This window comes from Amphiprion ocellaris, chromosome 15 (genome assembly GCF_022539595.1).
Source record: "Amphiprion ocellaris isolate individual 3 ecotype Okinawa chromosome 15, ASM2253959v1, whole genome shotgun sequence".
Classification (NCBI taxonomy): Eukaryota; Metazoa; Chordata; class Actinopteri; family Pomacentridae; genus Amphiprion; species Amphiprion ocellaris.
Genome location: NC_072780.1, coordinates 8,555,972 through 8,569,405, shown reverse-complemented (window position 1 = coordinate 8,569,405; position 13,434 = coordinate 8,555,972). Strand labels below are relative to the sequence as shown.

The window sequence follows — 13,434 nt, the reverse complement described above, 5'->3', positions numbered from 1 at the left end:
TAGGGTATGTTTGGAATTAAAGATAAAAATTAAAGAATTAACAATTAAAACATCTATGCTATAAACAACAAAAAAGAAACTTTAAATCATTGTGCCTTAAAATGTGTAAATATTGTATATTTACTTTTAATTACATTTAGTATTTTATAGATTTTAAATTAAAAGTGTTTTATTTATAGTATTGTAGAGCAAGTTTTCTTAGAGTATATACTAACCTTTATTGTTTGTCTGGTTACTCACCTGCCTGTTTTGTCTTTTTGGTTTTTGTTGTTGACGCTGAGAGACATTAAAAACATCCACAATTTTTCCATTTTAATTATGCAAAAATAAACTTTATTGCAACTTTTGATGAGCAGAAGAAATACTGCTAACCACAACGGAGAAGTATGCAACCAGATGGATCAGTACTGAAGCTAGGTGACTACAGAGATGGATAAATTTCAGTTTCAGCAAAGTGTACCAAGCTATTCTTAAAACCAGTCTGTAAGTAATTAAACGTGCACATTTTGCCAACTTGTACTTTGTGGTGATTAGGAATCGAACAGGCCAAGAATTTACTTATAACACTGGTCAACTGCAAGGTTGTAAAAAGAAAGAAAAGATGCTGAATGAGTGGGTGGATTAGATACTCAATCAAAATACTGCAATGCTATTCACAGCATGGAAGAAATAAAAGTGAGTGTTGCTTAAAATCTGGACCATGTTTTGCAAAAAGGGTGTATAGAAAAAAAAAGTAACACCATCTTTAGCTTTTAGTAATAACGTCACACATTTACAGATTATAATACAAAAAAAAATACATTTCATAAAAATACTACCACTTGTTTTTAATCAATATGGCTTTTGGACTGTGCAGTTACAACCAAATGTAACGAGATCCATATATTGTGGATTTGTGTTAATCTTTTTAAGCTGTGCTTCTAAAGATAGGTCTGAGTGTTCAGGCCAAAATGCAGATGTTGTATTGAAAATACATTCTCCTTGATAAGACAATTTGAAAATCAAAATTTCCTTTGGTTACAGTAAATCTTCTAGGTAATAAAGTAACATCTCTAATATATAAATGTCCCATTTTTTGGGGACCTTTTTAGGGGAAAAAAAATCTATAATTCTATTAGCAAATCTTAACTTTCTCCAAAATAATAATCTGTTATAATTAATTCAAAATAATTTCCAATTAAGCATGAGATCAGTTGCACGGTAAAAACACAGAGGCCTTTTTTTTTTTTTTTTTTTTTTTTAAACGAAAGACAATATTTCAAAACTAGACCTGAAAATAGAACATAAATATACAATTAATTTACATAACAATGTCATTTGCACTACTACAGTATAACTCCAAAGAATATTAGAATTACAAGGAGGAAATAATAAATAGGATTTGTGAACATATGTGGTGAATTTTTGTCGTCGTGCACTCGCACCGGACTCAGTAGTACAGTTGCAATGAGAGAAGTTGGAGTTAGATGCTCAGCTTGGGCCGGTTTTCCCACATTACGGTCAGAATGTGGGGAACAAAGCGGACCCGAGACGTACCGAAACTTCATTCTGCAGCTTCTCATAATAAAAGCTTCATTTCTAATCCTGCATTTAGCTCACACGCTGACATACAAACGAGCGTTTAGCCAAACCTGTGGCTGCATCTATCCTCAGCCGGGCGGATCTTTCTCTCTGTGCAGTCACTGAGAAAGCGCATTCTCACAAACTCCACAACCGAACTTATTGCCCTCGACTGGCTCCTGATCTGGTAGGAAAAAATGCATTTACAAAAGAGCATCTGCCCGCTCGATCCATTTCAAGGCTCAAGAAGTCAAAAACTGACAATATGAAACAGGCTCCTTGTGTCAGCCAGGTGCAAAAGAATCACTTATGTACAGAAAAATTGCACTTGTTTAACTGCAAGTATGAGAAAACTCAGACTTTAACTGCTGAGTGAGTGAACCTTGGGCACTGTGCTGACCTTGTTTCTCCTCTTCACATGAAGACTGTAAACTGCTCAGGCTTTCTAAACTCACTTCCTCCAAAGCTTGCCACAAACACACACCTTTCAACCATACAAGATCCCTGAAACTCAAATGGAACGTACAAGAAAACAGAACTTAAATTACATTTCTGAATACAACCACACATATTACACCGGCTGTGTGTAAAATATGCCATATTTACATGCCTTACAACAGTGCAAAATCTTCTGAAAGCCTCAGAAAACGTTTCTAATGCAAAAAAACACCAATTAAAACATGAGTTACAGTGATTATACAAAGATCATAGTAATATTGCGTGACATTGTAACAATCAAGATGATTATTGATCAGTGAGTAAGTGATATGAGCGCTGTGAGCAGTGGCCAGAGAGGATGTTTGCAGGGTGAAGATGCTCGGTTTCCACAGTCTTTGGAGCAGCTTTCTGCGGCGTTGTGTCCAGTCCAATTCGTGCTTTCCAGTTTAACTTAACGTGACCTGGCTCAGAAAGCAGGGTAAGAAAGTCAGAGGATGCAGGGGAGTGTTCAAAATCAAGGGTGAAGATGAAACAAGAAGTGAAAGTGTGTATGCAGGAGGGGTCTAGGTTGTGTGTCCAAAACAGTTTGTTTGGTGTTAGTTTCTCTCCAGGAGGCAGTATCAGTGAGAACAGTGATTAAATGTGAAAAAGTCTTTGCCAGACAAGCAGATCAGTGAACAGATCAGCCACCAACAGCCCCGTGAGGTGTGCAGTGTGGCGGTTTAAGCTGAGGGGGCAGCGTCGTCCACGGAGTCGGGCCGGGATGCAGTCTGGTGTGTCTTTCAGTGGCATGGTGGCTCAGAAGGCAGTGGTGACGGCGTTTCCTCGTCGCGTGCCCAGACGAATCATTTCCCCCGGCACCGTGTCCAGCTGCTCGTACGCCAGCCGCCCCTCCTCACCTGGAAGAAAAACAGCGTTCATTCAAGCAGTTTTAACGCAATGACAGGTAACGTGCTGCTTCTCAGATAGGAGTGGCATCTCTGCAGCCAAAATATTACAAAATCGAATCCAGTGTCCACTGCTATAGGAAACTTTGAGGAAAGAAAGAAACATTTGTCTTGCCATTACACTGTCCACGATGCATTACTGTAAAACCCAACAACCTACCAGCAGGTTTTAGAGGCATGTTGTCTTAACAGAATCACCAATTACACCATTTATAATTACCAAACAGTAAGAACTGGGAGAATCTTTTGATTATGAACTTTCCAACAGTCCCTGAACTACTCATCTGTGATGCGCTATTTGGGTGGAAAATTTAACCAAATCTTGGCTGAAAATCGTGACAGTACATCAAAATTACTTTTTTCTATAAGTCTCATTTAAAAATATACCTAAAACAAAGCATTGGCTCCAATCAGATTCTGTAAAAAACATAATATTCTGTGATCCCCAGGACAACCATGGAAGCTATTAGTGATCAACTGCATCCAACGGTTGCAAAAATTCAGTGACTTTTTGGCTGAATTGCAGAAAGGCAAGTATGAAAACTAATTAAAGACATAAACAGCAAAGTATCTTTAGTAAGAAAAGTCATAGCTAGTTTTTTCAGCATGGGTAGCACCTGTGGGCACTGGGAAAAATGTTGTACATGTTTCTTTTTTATGATTTGTAGCATTTAAACATTTTTTTAATATTGCACAAAATGCATGTTCGAGTTTCTTTATAGCTCTTTCCATGGTTGTACTGTTTCCATAGAGGTGTAGAACTTTATATTGCAGTGAACAATAAGCCCAAAGTGAGTAAAAAATATGAGAGGGACAGAAAAAAAAAACATCCAGAAATTGCTTGAGATTCAGAAGGTTAATGTTTTAAACTCGGTGTCGTTTGTGTATGAAATGCAAATTAGACATGATGATTTCTACAAGTGTAGCAACCTTTCATTTCCATGAATTTGTTACTCACCGAATGTGAGCAGGGTTTCTATGGCGACGTGGCGGAGCTCCTCATCAGCTGAATCGCATAGCGCTATCACCGCCCTGATGCTCTCCACCGCCTACATATAGACAGATAAATGAGGTAATTCTCTGAAGAGCGTACTTGTCAGAGTACACGGGGGATACAAGAATTTAATGATCCTCTTTTCATTACATAAATGTGAAACTGCTGTTCTATGATAAAAACCGGCAGCTACAGATAATGTGAGCTGACACCGACCTGCAGGCAGCTGAGCGCTGAGCAGGCGGCCCTCTGGCTCTGAACTCCAGCCTCTGACAGCGCCTGGGTGTAGCACTCCACCGCCTGTACACAACATACATTCAGATGAGACTCCTGTATGTGAAATGGCATAAATGGTGCACATGCTCTGCTCTCTATAGCACTACTCACCCTGTTCCTGAAGTGACTGTTAGATGCTCCGGAGGAGAGGTAGTCGGCTGCTGCCTTGTTGACCTGAGGGTCCTCTGCGGTGAGCAGGGAGGCCAGAGACCTCAGGGTGCTGTTTCTAGGCCAGAGAGATGACAAAGGTACCTCCTCCAGCTCCGCTAGACACCGAGCATTATCACCACTGCACAGGACCTCCGCCAACACCTCTGAGGACGAAGCAAAGGCAGACACAAAGGTTAAACCAGGGATGGAACCACTGTAGAGTGACAAGGCCTTTTCTGGACTACTGGCATGAGCATGATGCTGCTTGGAGATCTCATTAAGAGAAGATAGCAAGTTAGTTTAAACACAAGACACTTGTGCTCCAAACAAGAAAGATGCGCATCCAATGAAGGACTTAGGATCCCTGACCAATCACTGTACGTACCAGTGAGCAGTGATTCCTAACACATCTCTGGGGGTCATCAGGTGGAAACCTCCCTTCAACGGTGTTTCATCTATTTAGTCCCACACACCTCCAGGAGGCTAGATGGTGAACTCTGGCATCCCAGATTCACCCCCCTTAGTGCCAGTTCACACTGCTCCTACACAATCCAAACAGCACCGCCATGTTCAACTGACCCAGGCCTGTTTAGGAGATGCTCCAGGTAGTGACCAGCGCTGATGCTACCAGTTAGCTAGTGCAAGATGCTAACTACCTAGTGCCAACTGCTAAAAAGTAACAAAGAAATTATACATATAGACTCTTCAAACCTGCTAGTGCTAGCTCTAAATGCTAATGCTAGCTGCAAGACTACAATGTCCAAAGCAAACTTACTAGAGCTACATGCTAATGCTAACCTCTAATTGCTTCACTACTTCAGCCAAGCTCACCACAGACAGACTATAGAGGCAGACTTCATCTAACATGCAAGTACCAATTGCTAACTGCTAATTGCTAATGCTATCTAAAAAGAAAGAAAAAAAAAGTACAATTCTGATTCTAGAAAATCTACATCATTGTAGTTTAACGATCTCTAATTCTTTAACATACTTAATTTGCCGCATTAACCCACAACTCATTTGCATTTTCTCTTCGTCATGTCTTGGTTGTGAAATTTTCTGGGCTGCCATCATGGATTGAGTTGGCTGATGCTATAAGTTTGGGTGTACACAGAGCATCCTGTTTTCATGTCCCTGCTTCCTCTCTGAAACCCAAAAACCAGCTGATGGGTTTGAAGGGCCTGTTGTGTTTAGAAAACTGCCAAAATTACAACATTTATCTGAGCCAAAAAATTACAGAAACAGAGGGAATCACATGATGTCAACCTTTTTTCTTCAAATTACTTATCTGTGACATCCCTGTGAGGGAGGCATGGCAGGAAAACAAACAAATCTAAGCCTAAAATCGAGATATTTCACCAAAATCGTTTTATTCCACACGTCTCATGTAAAAATGCATGAAAAACAAATGGTCTGCAGTCAGATGCTGTAGATCACAAAAACAAATTTGCACTCCTTGACACAACTGGGAACAGTCATGTGACAAAAATTCAGGGATAACTCGACTGAACTGCAGGATGTGTTTACACAGAGCAGAAAGGAGAAAAGTATGGAGTATAGTTTATAAAGTCACCATTTTCCCCAACTATTGGTAACACTGGTAGTCACTTGGAAAAATGTTGTGCATGTTGATTCCAAGTTTTTTCTGTTTTTGTAAAGTAAGTAATCAAAGAAGTTAAATTTGTTTTTTCTCGTTTTAGATTTTATGGTGCTAAAACTGTGTCATATTGCAGTAAAGGCATTTTTGAGTTCTCTCTACTTTCAGCCATGGTTGTGTTGTTTCCATAGAAGCCCAGAACTTCATACTACAGCGAAAAATGAGCCCACAGTGACTTCTATACTGTATAACTTCCTTTTCACTACTACTTTATGATTCCTGTTATTCTGTACTGAGAGTTGCAATGCTACAAAAAGCTATCTGAGCCCGAAAACCTTCACTGAAACATATATCTTTCTGATACAACACCGAGACATTTGTTATTTGCAAATTCTTCAATTTAAAAAGAAAATCTGTATTTCTACTTGAGTGGATAGGTGTTAAAGTGACACAGCAGAGTTCTTGCTGCTCGGTTCATCTCCAAACAGCTGGAATATTTGGTGTAGTTTGACGAAAGCAGCCTGGACATGTAAGTATATATTCTCTAGTAGCCGACATGAAAGTGGGCATGCAACTTCTGCTCACCCTCTCTGGCCAGGTGCAGCAGGTGTGTCTCCATGTCCTGGACTTCATGTTGTAAGATGTAGCTGTGGAACTGAAACACCGTCAGGACGTCCTGAGAGAGAGCAGCAGCAGCAGGAGGAGGACTACGTGTCTCCATCAGGTCGCTCCTGTCCACCATCTCACCCACCACCACACCCATCACTGGAGTGAAAAGAGAAAGGAATCAGCAGGTGTTCAAAGTAGATTGTTTCTGGCTAACTGCAACAATATTTTCATGGTAGGTTTTTATTTTATCTCAAATACGTTAGAAAATAATCCTGTCGGCTGCAGTCACAATCCATTTCATGTAGTCTCTCTAACATCAGCTTCTGTTCTCGTCTTTTATCAACAACCTAATATTCTTAGCAGCTACAGTTATCTAATTTCCCCTCAGGGGCGCATTTAAAACAGCTTCTGATTTACAAACCAAATAAGTGACTCAGTTTAAAGCTAATGGTAGATAAAAACACAGAAACAGGACTGTGTTGCCAACAAAAAGAGGGTGAACTTCTAAGTATAACCTGTGGTCTGTTTGCAGACAGAAAGCGGGGATGAGCCAACCTGTGTCGGTGCTGTGTGGGTGTCTGTCCTGCAGCACTGCTGCGTAGCGCTGGTTCATGTGTTTGAACACTCGGTCCAGCGTGGTGTGGAAAAGTCCTGCAGAGCCGCTGCACTCTGACCACAGAGTCATGAGCTGAGGGCGCTCGGCGAGGCCCGGGAGAACTGAGGGAAGAGGACAGAAAGTACACAAGGTCAGAGGCTACAAACCCTGAAACTTTTATTTATTTTTGGCCAGACAGATACATTGCGGCTTCAGAAAACACTAAAAAACAGTTTTTCACTTGCTGGTACCCACCGTCAGCAGCAGATGTAATCGCTCCCAGTCTGTCCACGCTGATCTCTGCTAGGTCTTCCAACAGCTGAGTCTGTCCGGACAGTTTTAACAGCACACTGCGACGCTGCCACACACTCACCCCACTGCTCAACACCTGCCATAAAATCAAGAAACAAAGGCATGTTAGATACTATAAATGAGGCGGCAGTAAGTAGAAGGTGATGTGTTTAACAAACTGGATTCATGTAATCCTTTCTATATTATATCAGTAGGGGCTCTACCTGTATGAGGTGAATACAGTACTGAAGGTGGATGACGATGGCCACATCCAGGTTTTCATTTCCAGTTGTAAGAGGCAGGGGGCTTCCTGCCACGCTGTTGCCCACTCCAGTGTCCTCAGTCAAGGCTTCACTCAGGTGTCCTCTGGCCTCAGGATGCTGGCCGCTAAACAGTAAATACCGACAGTCGTCACCGGGTGGCAGCAGCGACACACAGAACTACTGCGCTCAAATTGTTTTTAATTAAGTGCTGCTATGGTGCAAGGCAATGCATATTCTGTTAAACCCTCTGAACCACAAGCAGTTTAATTTTGTAATTTCTTTTTTTTCAATTTGGCCCTGTCACATTTGTAATCACTGAAGGCTCATTTTTCATTGCATTCTAAAGTCCTGTACCTCTATGAAAAACACTACAATCATGGCTACAAGTAGAGAATGTGCCATTGTTTTTCTTTTTATTTCTTTGGATATTAATTCTGCAAAAACTGGATAAAACTTAAATTCAACATGCACATTTTTTGTTGTACAAGTTGAAGTGCTGACAGGTGTTATCAAGACTGGACAAAAATGGTAATTCTACATCCTATAGATATTTTACTACTTAGATGTTTATGATCCTGGAATTCATGCCTTCTGAAAGTAAACAATTTTTTTTGGCATTCTTTTTCATTGAGAGCTGTGGAATAAAGTGACTTTCAGGTAATATCATGTTTTTAAGTTTAAATTTCAATAAGTTTTCCAACCAAGCAGCACGTCACAGATGAGTAGCTCAGTGACTATCGGAAAGCTGAAAATTCTTCTTTTCGTGCAGTTTCTGGCTGAGAAATTGTGTCATTTTGGTGATTTTTGAAATGATAACATGCTTTTACAATCCACCAAATGACAAAATGACATACTTTATCCAAGGGAAATGAGCTGCACTTCAGTTTTCATTCTCATGTTTAATCACTTCAAACTAAACAAACCTTACTTTACTTTGTGCATACGTTTATATATATATATATATTTTTAATATCACAGTGACAAAATGTGCTTAGGAAGTAACTCCACTCACCCAATTCTCTCTCCATCTGTATCAAAAAGCGGAGATCTCTGTGGGGGGATGCTGAGGACGGCGTTGTCATCACCAGTGTCCTCGTCATCAAAGTCAGAGGTGTTGAGGAAGTCGAAACTCTCCAGGGCACTTTCCACTGTCAGACTGAGGCTGGATGATCGACTCCTGTGACCCGGGAGACGACACTGTGGAAAAACAGGATGATACGGATGCAGACAGAAATAAACAGGACATTAAAATCCCACAAGAAGATCCAACTAACCTTGTCATGTCAACTGACTGCTTTGTTTAACTTTGAGCTTCATATTGTCACCACATTTTAGTAAGTATGTAAGTGATCCCCTGTCAGTTAGAATGATAGCACTCATTTAACCCTTCTGTTGTCCTCATTTACGGGCACCAAAAAATATTGTTTCCTTGTCTTAAAAATTCTGCAAAAAAAATCCACAAATTTCTGAAAATTTGCAAAACTTTCAGGAAGAAAATTCCAATAATTCCTTAAAAATTTCCCTTAAAAGTTTTATTTAAAAAAATAAGAAATTTCATGTAAATATTTTCAAAAAATGAGTAAAAATCTTCCAAAAAAAATCCCAAAAATATCTGAAGTGATTTCATATATATCAGTAAAACTTCTAATATTTTCTTAAGAACATTCACCAAAAAAATCAACCAAAATCCAGCGAAATTCGCTGGATTTTGGTTGATTTTTTGGTGAATGTTCTTAAGAAACATTTATAACATTTCTTTTTTTCCACCAAAAAATGTTCAAAAATTTCCCAAAAATGTTGAAAATATGGACGTCAGAAGTTTCACTGTGAAAATATTGTTTTTTTCCACATTTTCAAACTTTAAAACGGGTCAATTTGACCCGCAGGACGACACAAGGGTTAAAAACACAACACTCATATTGAAGTTAGGACACTTCACACAATGTTGAGGGTGACTCCAACACTCCAATTATATCATGAAGTAAAAAAAATCTCTTCAACATCTCTTTAAAGTACTTGAAATAATCCTTTCTCCATTCAGAATGAAAGCTTTAAGCACATATGCCAGTGAGACGTGGGCTCTGAGTCAGCCTTCACCTTGAGTAGGTCCTCCAGGCGCATCACTTCCTGCTCCAGGTCCTGCAGCTCTCTGCAGCGATGCGTCAGTGCCTCCAGTCTCATCAGCAGGCTGTGGATGGCCTCCTCCAGGCTGCTCTCCAGGAAGGCCCTGCTTCCCTCTCCGGACCAACTCAGGCTCCCTCCGCCCTCGTTGGTGCTCTCACTGGGCGGCGCAATTTCGGAGGAAGTCAGCCTCTTCACAAGCTGCTTGGTCAGGCTTCCCGCCTCCTCTGTGTCCAGTTCCACGGGTTTCAGCTCGTCGGCATGATCCAGGAAAACATCCTCGGGAGCCACCGTAGACAGGTGTCCGTCAGAACACAAGGACGGTGCAGCCGAGCCGCCGTTGGAGCTGGAGTTACGCTGGGACTCGGTGCGCTCCCACTCCGAGTCTTCAGTCACCTCCACTTCGTCACTGGCGAGGCTGGGACTGGTCCTGCTGCCTCTGCTGCCTCTGCTGCCCGTCTCCCCATCCTCTTCATACTCCTCCTCCTCTTCCTCCACCAGATGTTCCTCTGCGATGGAGTCCTCCCTAGTTGGGAGGATTTGTGTAGGTACCGTCTCTGTTTCTGGAGGAGTGACGGTGATCTCGGGGTTGGACTGGCCTGGGGAGTAGGAGCTGGGGGCGGGGCTGGGGCTGGGCGTAGAACCAGAGGTGTCGGAGAACGTGAAGGATAGACGCTTGCACTCGGCCACACCACAGCCGCCGTTCTCAAAGACGTCATCTGGTAAAGTAGACTGGAAAAAGAGAGAAATAAATAAATACGTGTACTAAAAAAGATGGAAAATGGAGAAATAGCCTGAAACCAGCCCACATAAGATAGAAAAGTACAAGAGAAAGCTGTTCTGTAAAATAGTAAAAGAGACAGCAGATATACTTAAAACATCCACTCTAACTCCACTTTTCTCTCTCAGTTCTTGTGACTAGTTCAACCAAGATAGAGCCAAAGAGTAAAGTAAATCTGAACTGAAAACAATAATACGGACAGCTTAAAGCATGTCATGCAAATAAACATGCAATCATCCACACATGGCACTCTGCAGCCCACAGAAAGGAACTGGACAAGTTTGCCCACACCAGCAGAGGATCCCCCTCATGTCAGGGAGGTAGGGGGCACACAGAGTCGGGTTAGGAGGGTCAAGGGGGGCCACAGCACACTCACATAGACCTCCAGACTGGATTTGGGCCTTGGCCGGAGCGAGGCCAGGTCACCAAACGAGCGACTGCGCCTTAGCTTCTCTAGCAGGGTGTCTCGGAGCATGTGCAGGAAGGAGAGGCGCTGGCGCTCCACGGGATATGGCTGCCACTTCTTTACACAATGTACGCAGGCAAATAGGAGCAGGAGTTGGGTTTTCAAGTGAGAGCAGGTGAGTGAGATACAGGGGGAATGGATGAGGGTGTGAGGTGGGACAGAGTGTGGATGAAGGGTTATAATGTGGAAATGCAAAGAAGAGGAGGTTAGCAGGGAAATGGGTGAGGGTTAGTTTAGGGGTAGTGCTAGCATTGCCCGTATACGCATGATGCATCAACAGAAAAACTGGGCCATAATTATCATCCTTGTAGTACAGTGCAGACAGTGCTCAGGCTGGTGCACAAGGATCACAGAATTTGTTAACAACTCAAAAGAAAAAAGAAATCTGTCTAACACCTCGACAATGACGCTAAAGAAGATACGGTGGGTGCTGGACTCACAAAAAAGGAGGTGTCCTGGAAGGTGGGGGTCTCCGGTGTGCCCTGGCTATAGACTGACACTCGTCTCTGGAGAGCTGTGGCTTTGCTCACGTTGCCAGACGACAGAGTCAGGTCCTCGACGTCGAAGGGGCTGGAAGGCGGAAAGAAAACAACGCACTAAATATAACTGCTCTGTCTGATTTATCCTGTTCCTGCAATCCTGTAAAAGTCAATTTACTTATTTAGTGTTCAGAACAACACAGTTTATTTGCTCACTTAAAGAGCCCATAATGTTATGATTTCTCTTTCTCCTTTAGCGTGTTAGGAAGCTGTTTTTTTTTGTACCTGTTAAAGGATTACTAACTTAGAAAGCCCAAAGTCTATGTCAAAGATGTATTCTCCGCCGTAGACAACACTGCTCCTTATAGGCCCTAAACGCCATGTTGAAGTCCAGGCTATTCCTCTGTTACTCATATATGTCACCAAGTAACATATCTGCATAACTAGCAACTAGTTTGGATTGTGCAGCTTCCTTGCCATTATTTCCTCATTAGAGGTGCTCTTGCTAGGGCTACGTTTCTTTGCTTAGACTCAGATCTGGGGTCATGATGCACCAGGAAGGAGGCCTTAAAGAGACAGGAGCTAAAAAGGCTCATTTCAGACAGAAGGTGAGAAGAGGTTCACTGAGAAAAATAATGTTTATTGAACATTAAAGCATGTAAGCCACATAAATAAAATTCTAAATCTACAAATGTATATAACGGAAGCTATGGCTCTGTACATGCCAAAGCTTATAAATAAGTTTCTCCACCAGATGGCAGTCAGTCACAAGTCATGCACACACTGCATTTAAAGCTACATATAACACAAACAATAAATTGTGGGTGTTCGTTGGTAACCCAAGCTTAAGGCCAGTCCAGTAAAAGACTGTAGAAGAACCAAAACATTTATATCTCACAACCCTGAAACCCAGCAGTGGCACCATCAGTGTGTTTATAATTGTTATCTGAAATTAAAAGAATCTCTGCTACGATATTTTAAAAGTCACAAAATAATCACAAATTATTAACAAGGTCTTTTACAGTTGGTCATTAAGTATATTAAAGTTCAGCAGATGTACTGCACTTCATACACACTACAACATATCTATGAGTACTGTGAAGGAGTATGTGGTCTAAAAGTGAAGAAGTGAATGTTGACTTACTACCACGTAACCTCCAGGTTGAGTTTGATGGTCCCCAGATCGTTGACGTCCACAGCCACCACCTGAGGCATGGCGGTAAACAGCTCCTTGGTCTCACAGATGACGCTGCCCACCAGCATGTGAGTGGCCAAACCCTTCAGCTCCGTCACCTGACGCACCAAAACACCAGTTTACTACTCAGTTCAGGGAAAAACGGACTCTGCTGCAGCACAATGCTTTAGATACAAGCTTATCGGTGTTCCCTCAGCACCTTGATGTTAATAAGGTCAGTGATGAGGGGCATGAAGACCATTTCATCTCCATCCCAACTCTGTCTGGAGTTCACTTCAATCCTCCCCTTCAACTTCCACCGCTGGCGTCCATATCGCATGAAGATCTACAGGAAAGAACAAGAAAGCATCGTCAGGAAAGAAAGAAAATAGCATGAATCCAGAGAAAGCTTTGATAATTTTTCATGAACTTAACAGTAAAACGTTTCCTTAATGGAAGTCATGAGGAATTAATAATACAAATCCTGTCACTTTGAATTTTTTTAGCTAAACGTGAGGCAGCAGAAGAAATAAATGAATAGTACTGACATATATCATCACCTTTTAATGGCGAAAGTGTTGGAAAAAGATTTAAGTTCAATATTGACTCTTTCAGCTCTGTTTTTCCAACTCTTGGTGGAAATATCTGAGTTTTAGCTGAAGCGCTAACTGTAACTGTCTGCTGTTTGTCATT

The 13,434-nt window shown here is 41.6% G+C and overlaps 1 protein-coding gene across 6 annotated transcripts in view; it reads right to left on the bottom strand.

Moving 5' to 3' along the window:
* Positions 1-297: 297 nt before the first annotated feature.
* The window catches only part of ripor2 (RHO family interacting cell polarization regulator 2), a 95,923-nt gene continuing 82,786 nt past the window's right edge, over positions 298-13,434 (bottom strand). For all 6 annotated transcript variants that reach the window (XM_055018033.1, XM_055018034.1, XM_055018032.1 and 3 more), the window contains 13 exons: positions 12,962-13,087; positions 12,712-12,860; positions 11,529-11,658; positions 9,818-10,573; positions 8,733-8,917; positions 7,682-7,844; positions 7,422-7,554; positions 7,127-7,288; positions 6,548-6,727; positions 4,327-4,529; positions 4,156-4,239; positions 3,904-3,994; positions 298-2,897 (listed from right to left, as the gene is read on the bottom strand). In XM_055018033.1, the coding sequence (XP_054874008.1) occupies positions 2,797-2,897; positions 3,904-3,994; positions 4,156-4,239; positions 4,327-4,529; positions 6,548-6,727; positions 7,127-7,288; positions 7,422-7,554; positions 7,682-7,844; positions 8,733-8,917; positions 9,818-10,573; positions 11,529-11,658; positions 12,712-12,860; positions 12,962-13,087 (2,463 nt within the window). In that variant the 3' untranslated portion in view covers positions 298-2,796. The remainder of the gene's footprint in view (positions 2,898-3,903; positions 3,995-4,155; positions 4,240-4,326; positions 4,530-6,547; positions 6,728-7,126; positions 7,289-7,421; positions 7,555-7,681; positions 7,845-8,732; positions 8,918-9,817; positions 10,574-11,528; positions 11,659-12,711; positions 12,861-12,961; positions 13,088-13,434) is intronic.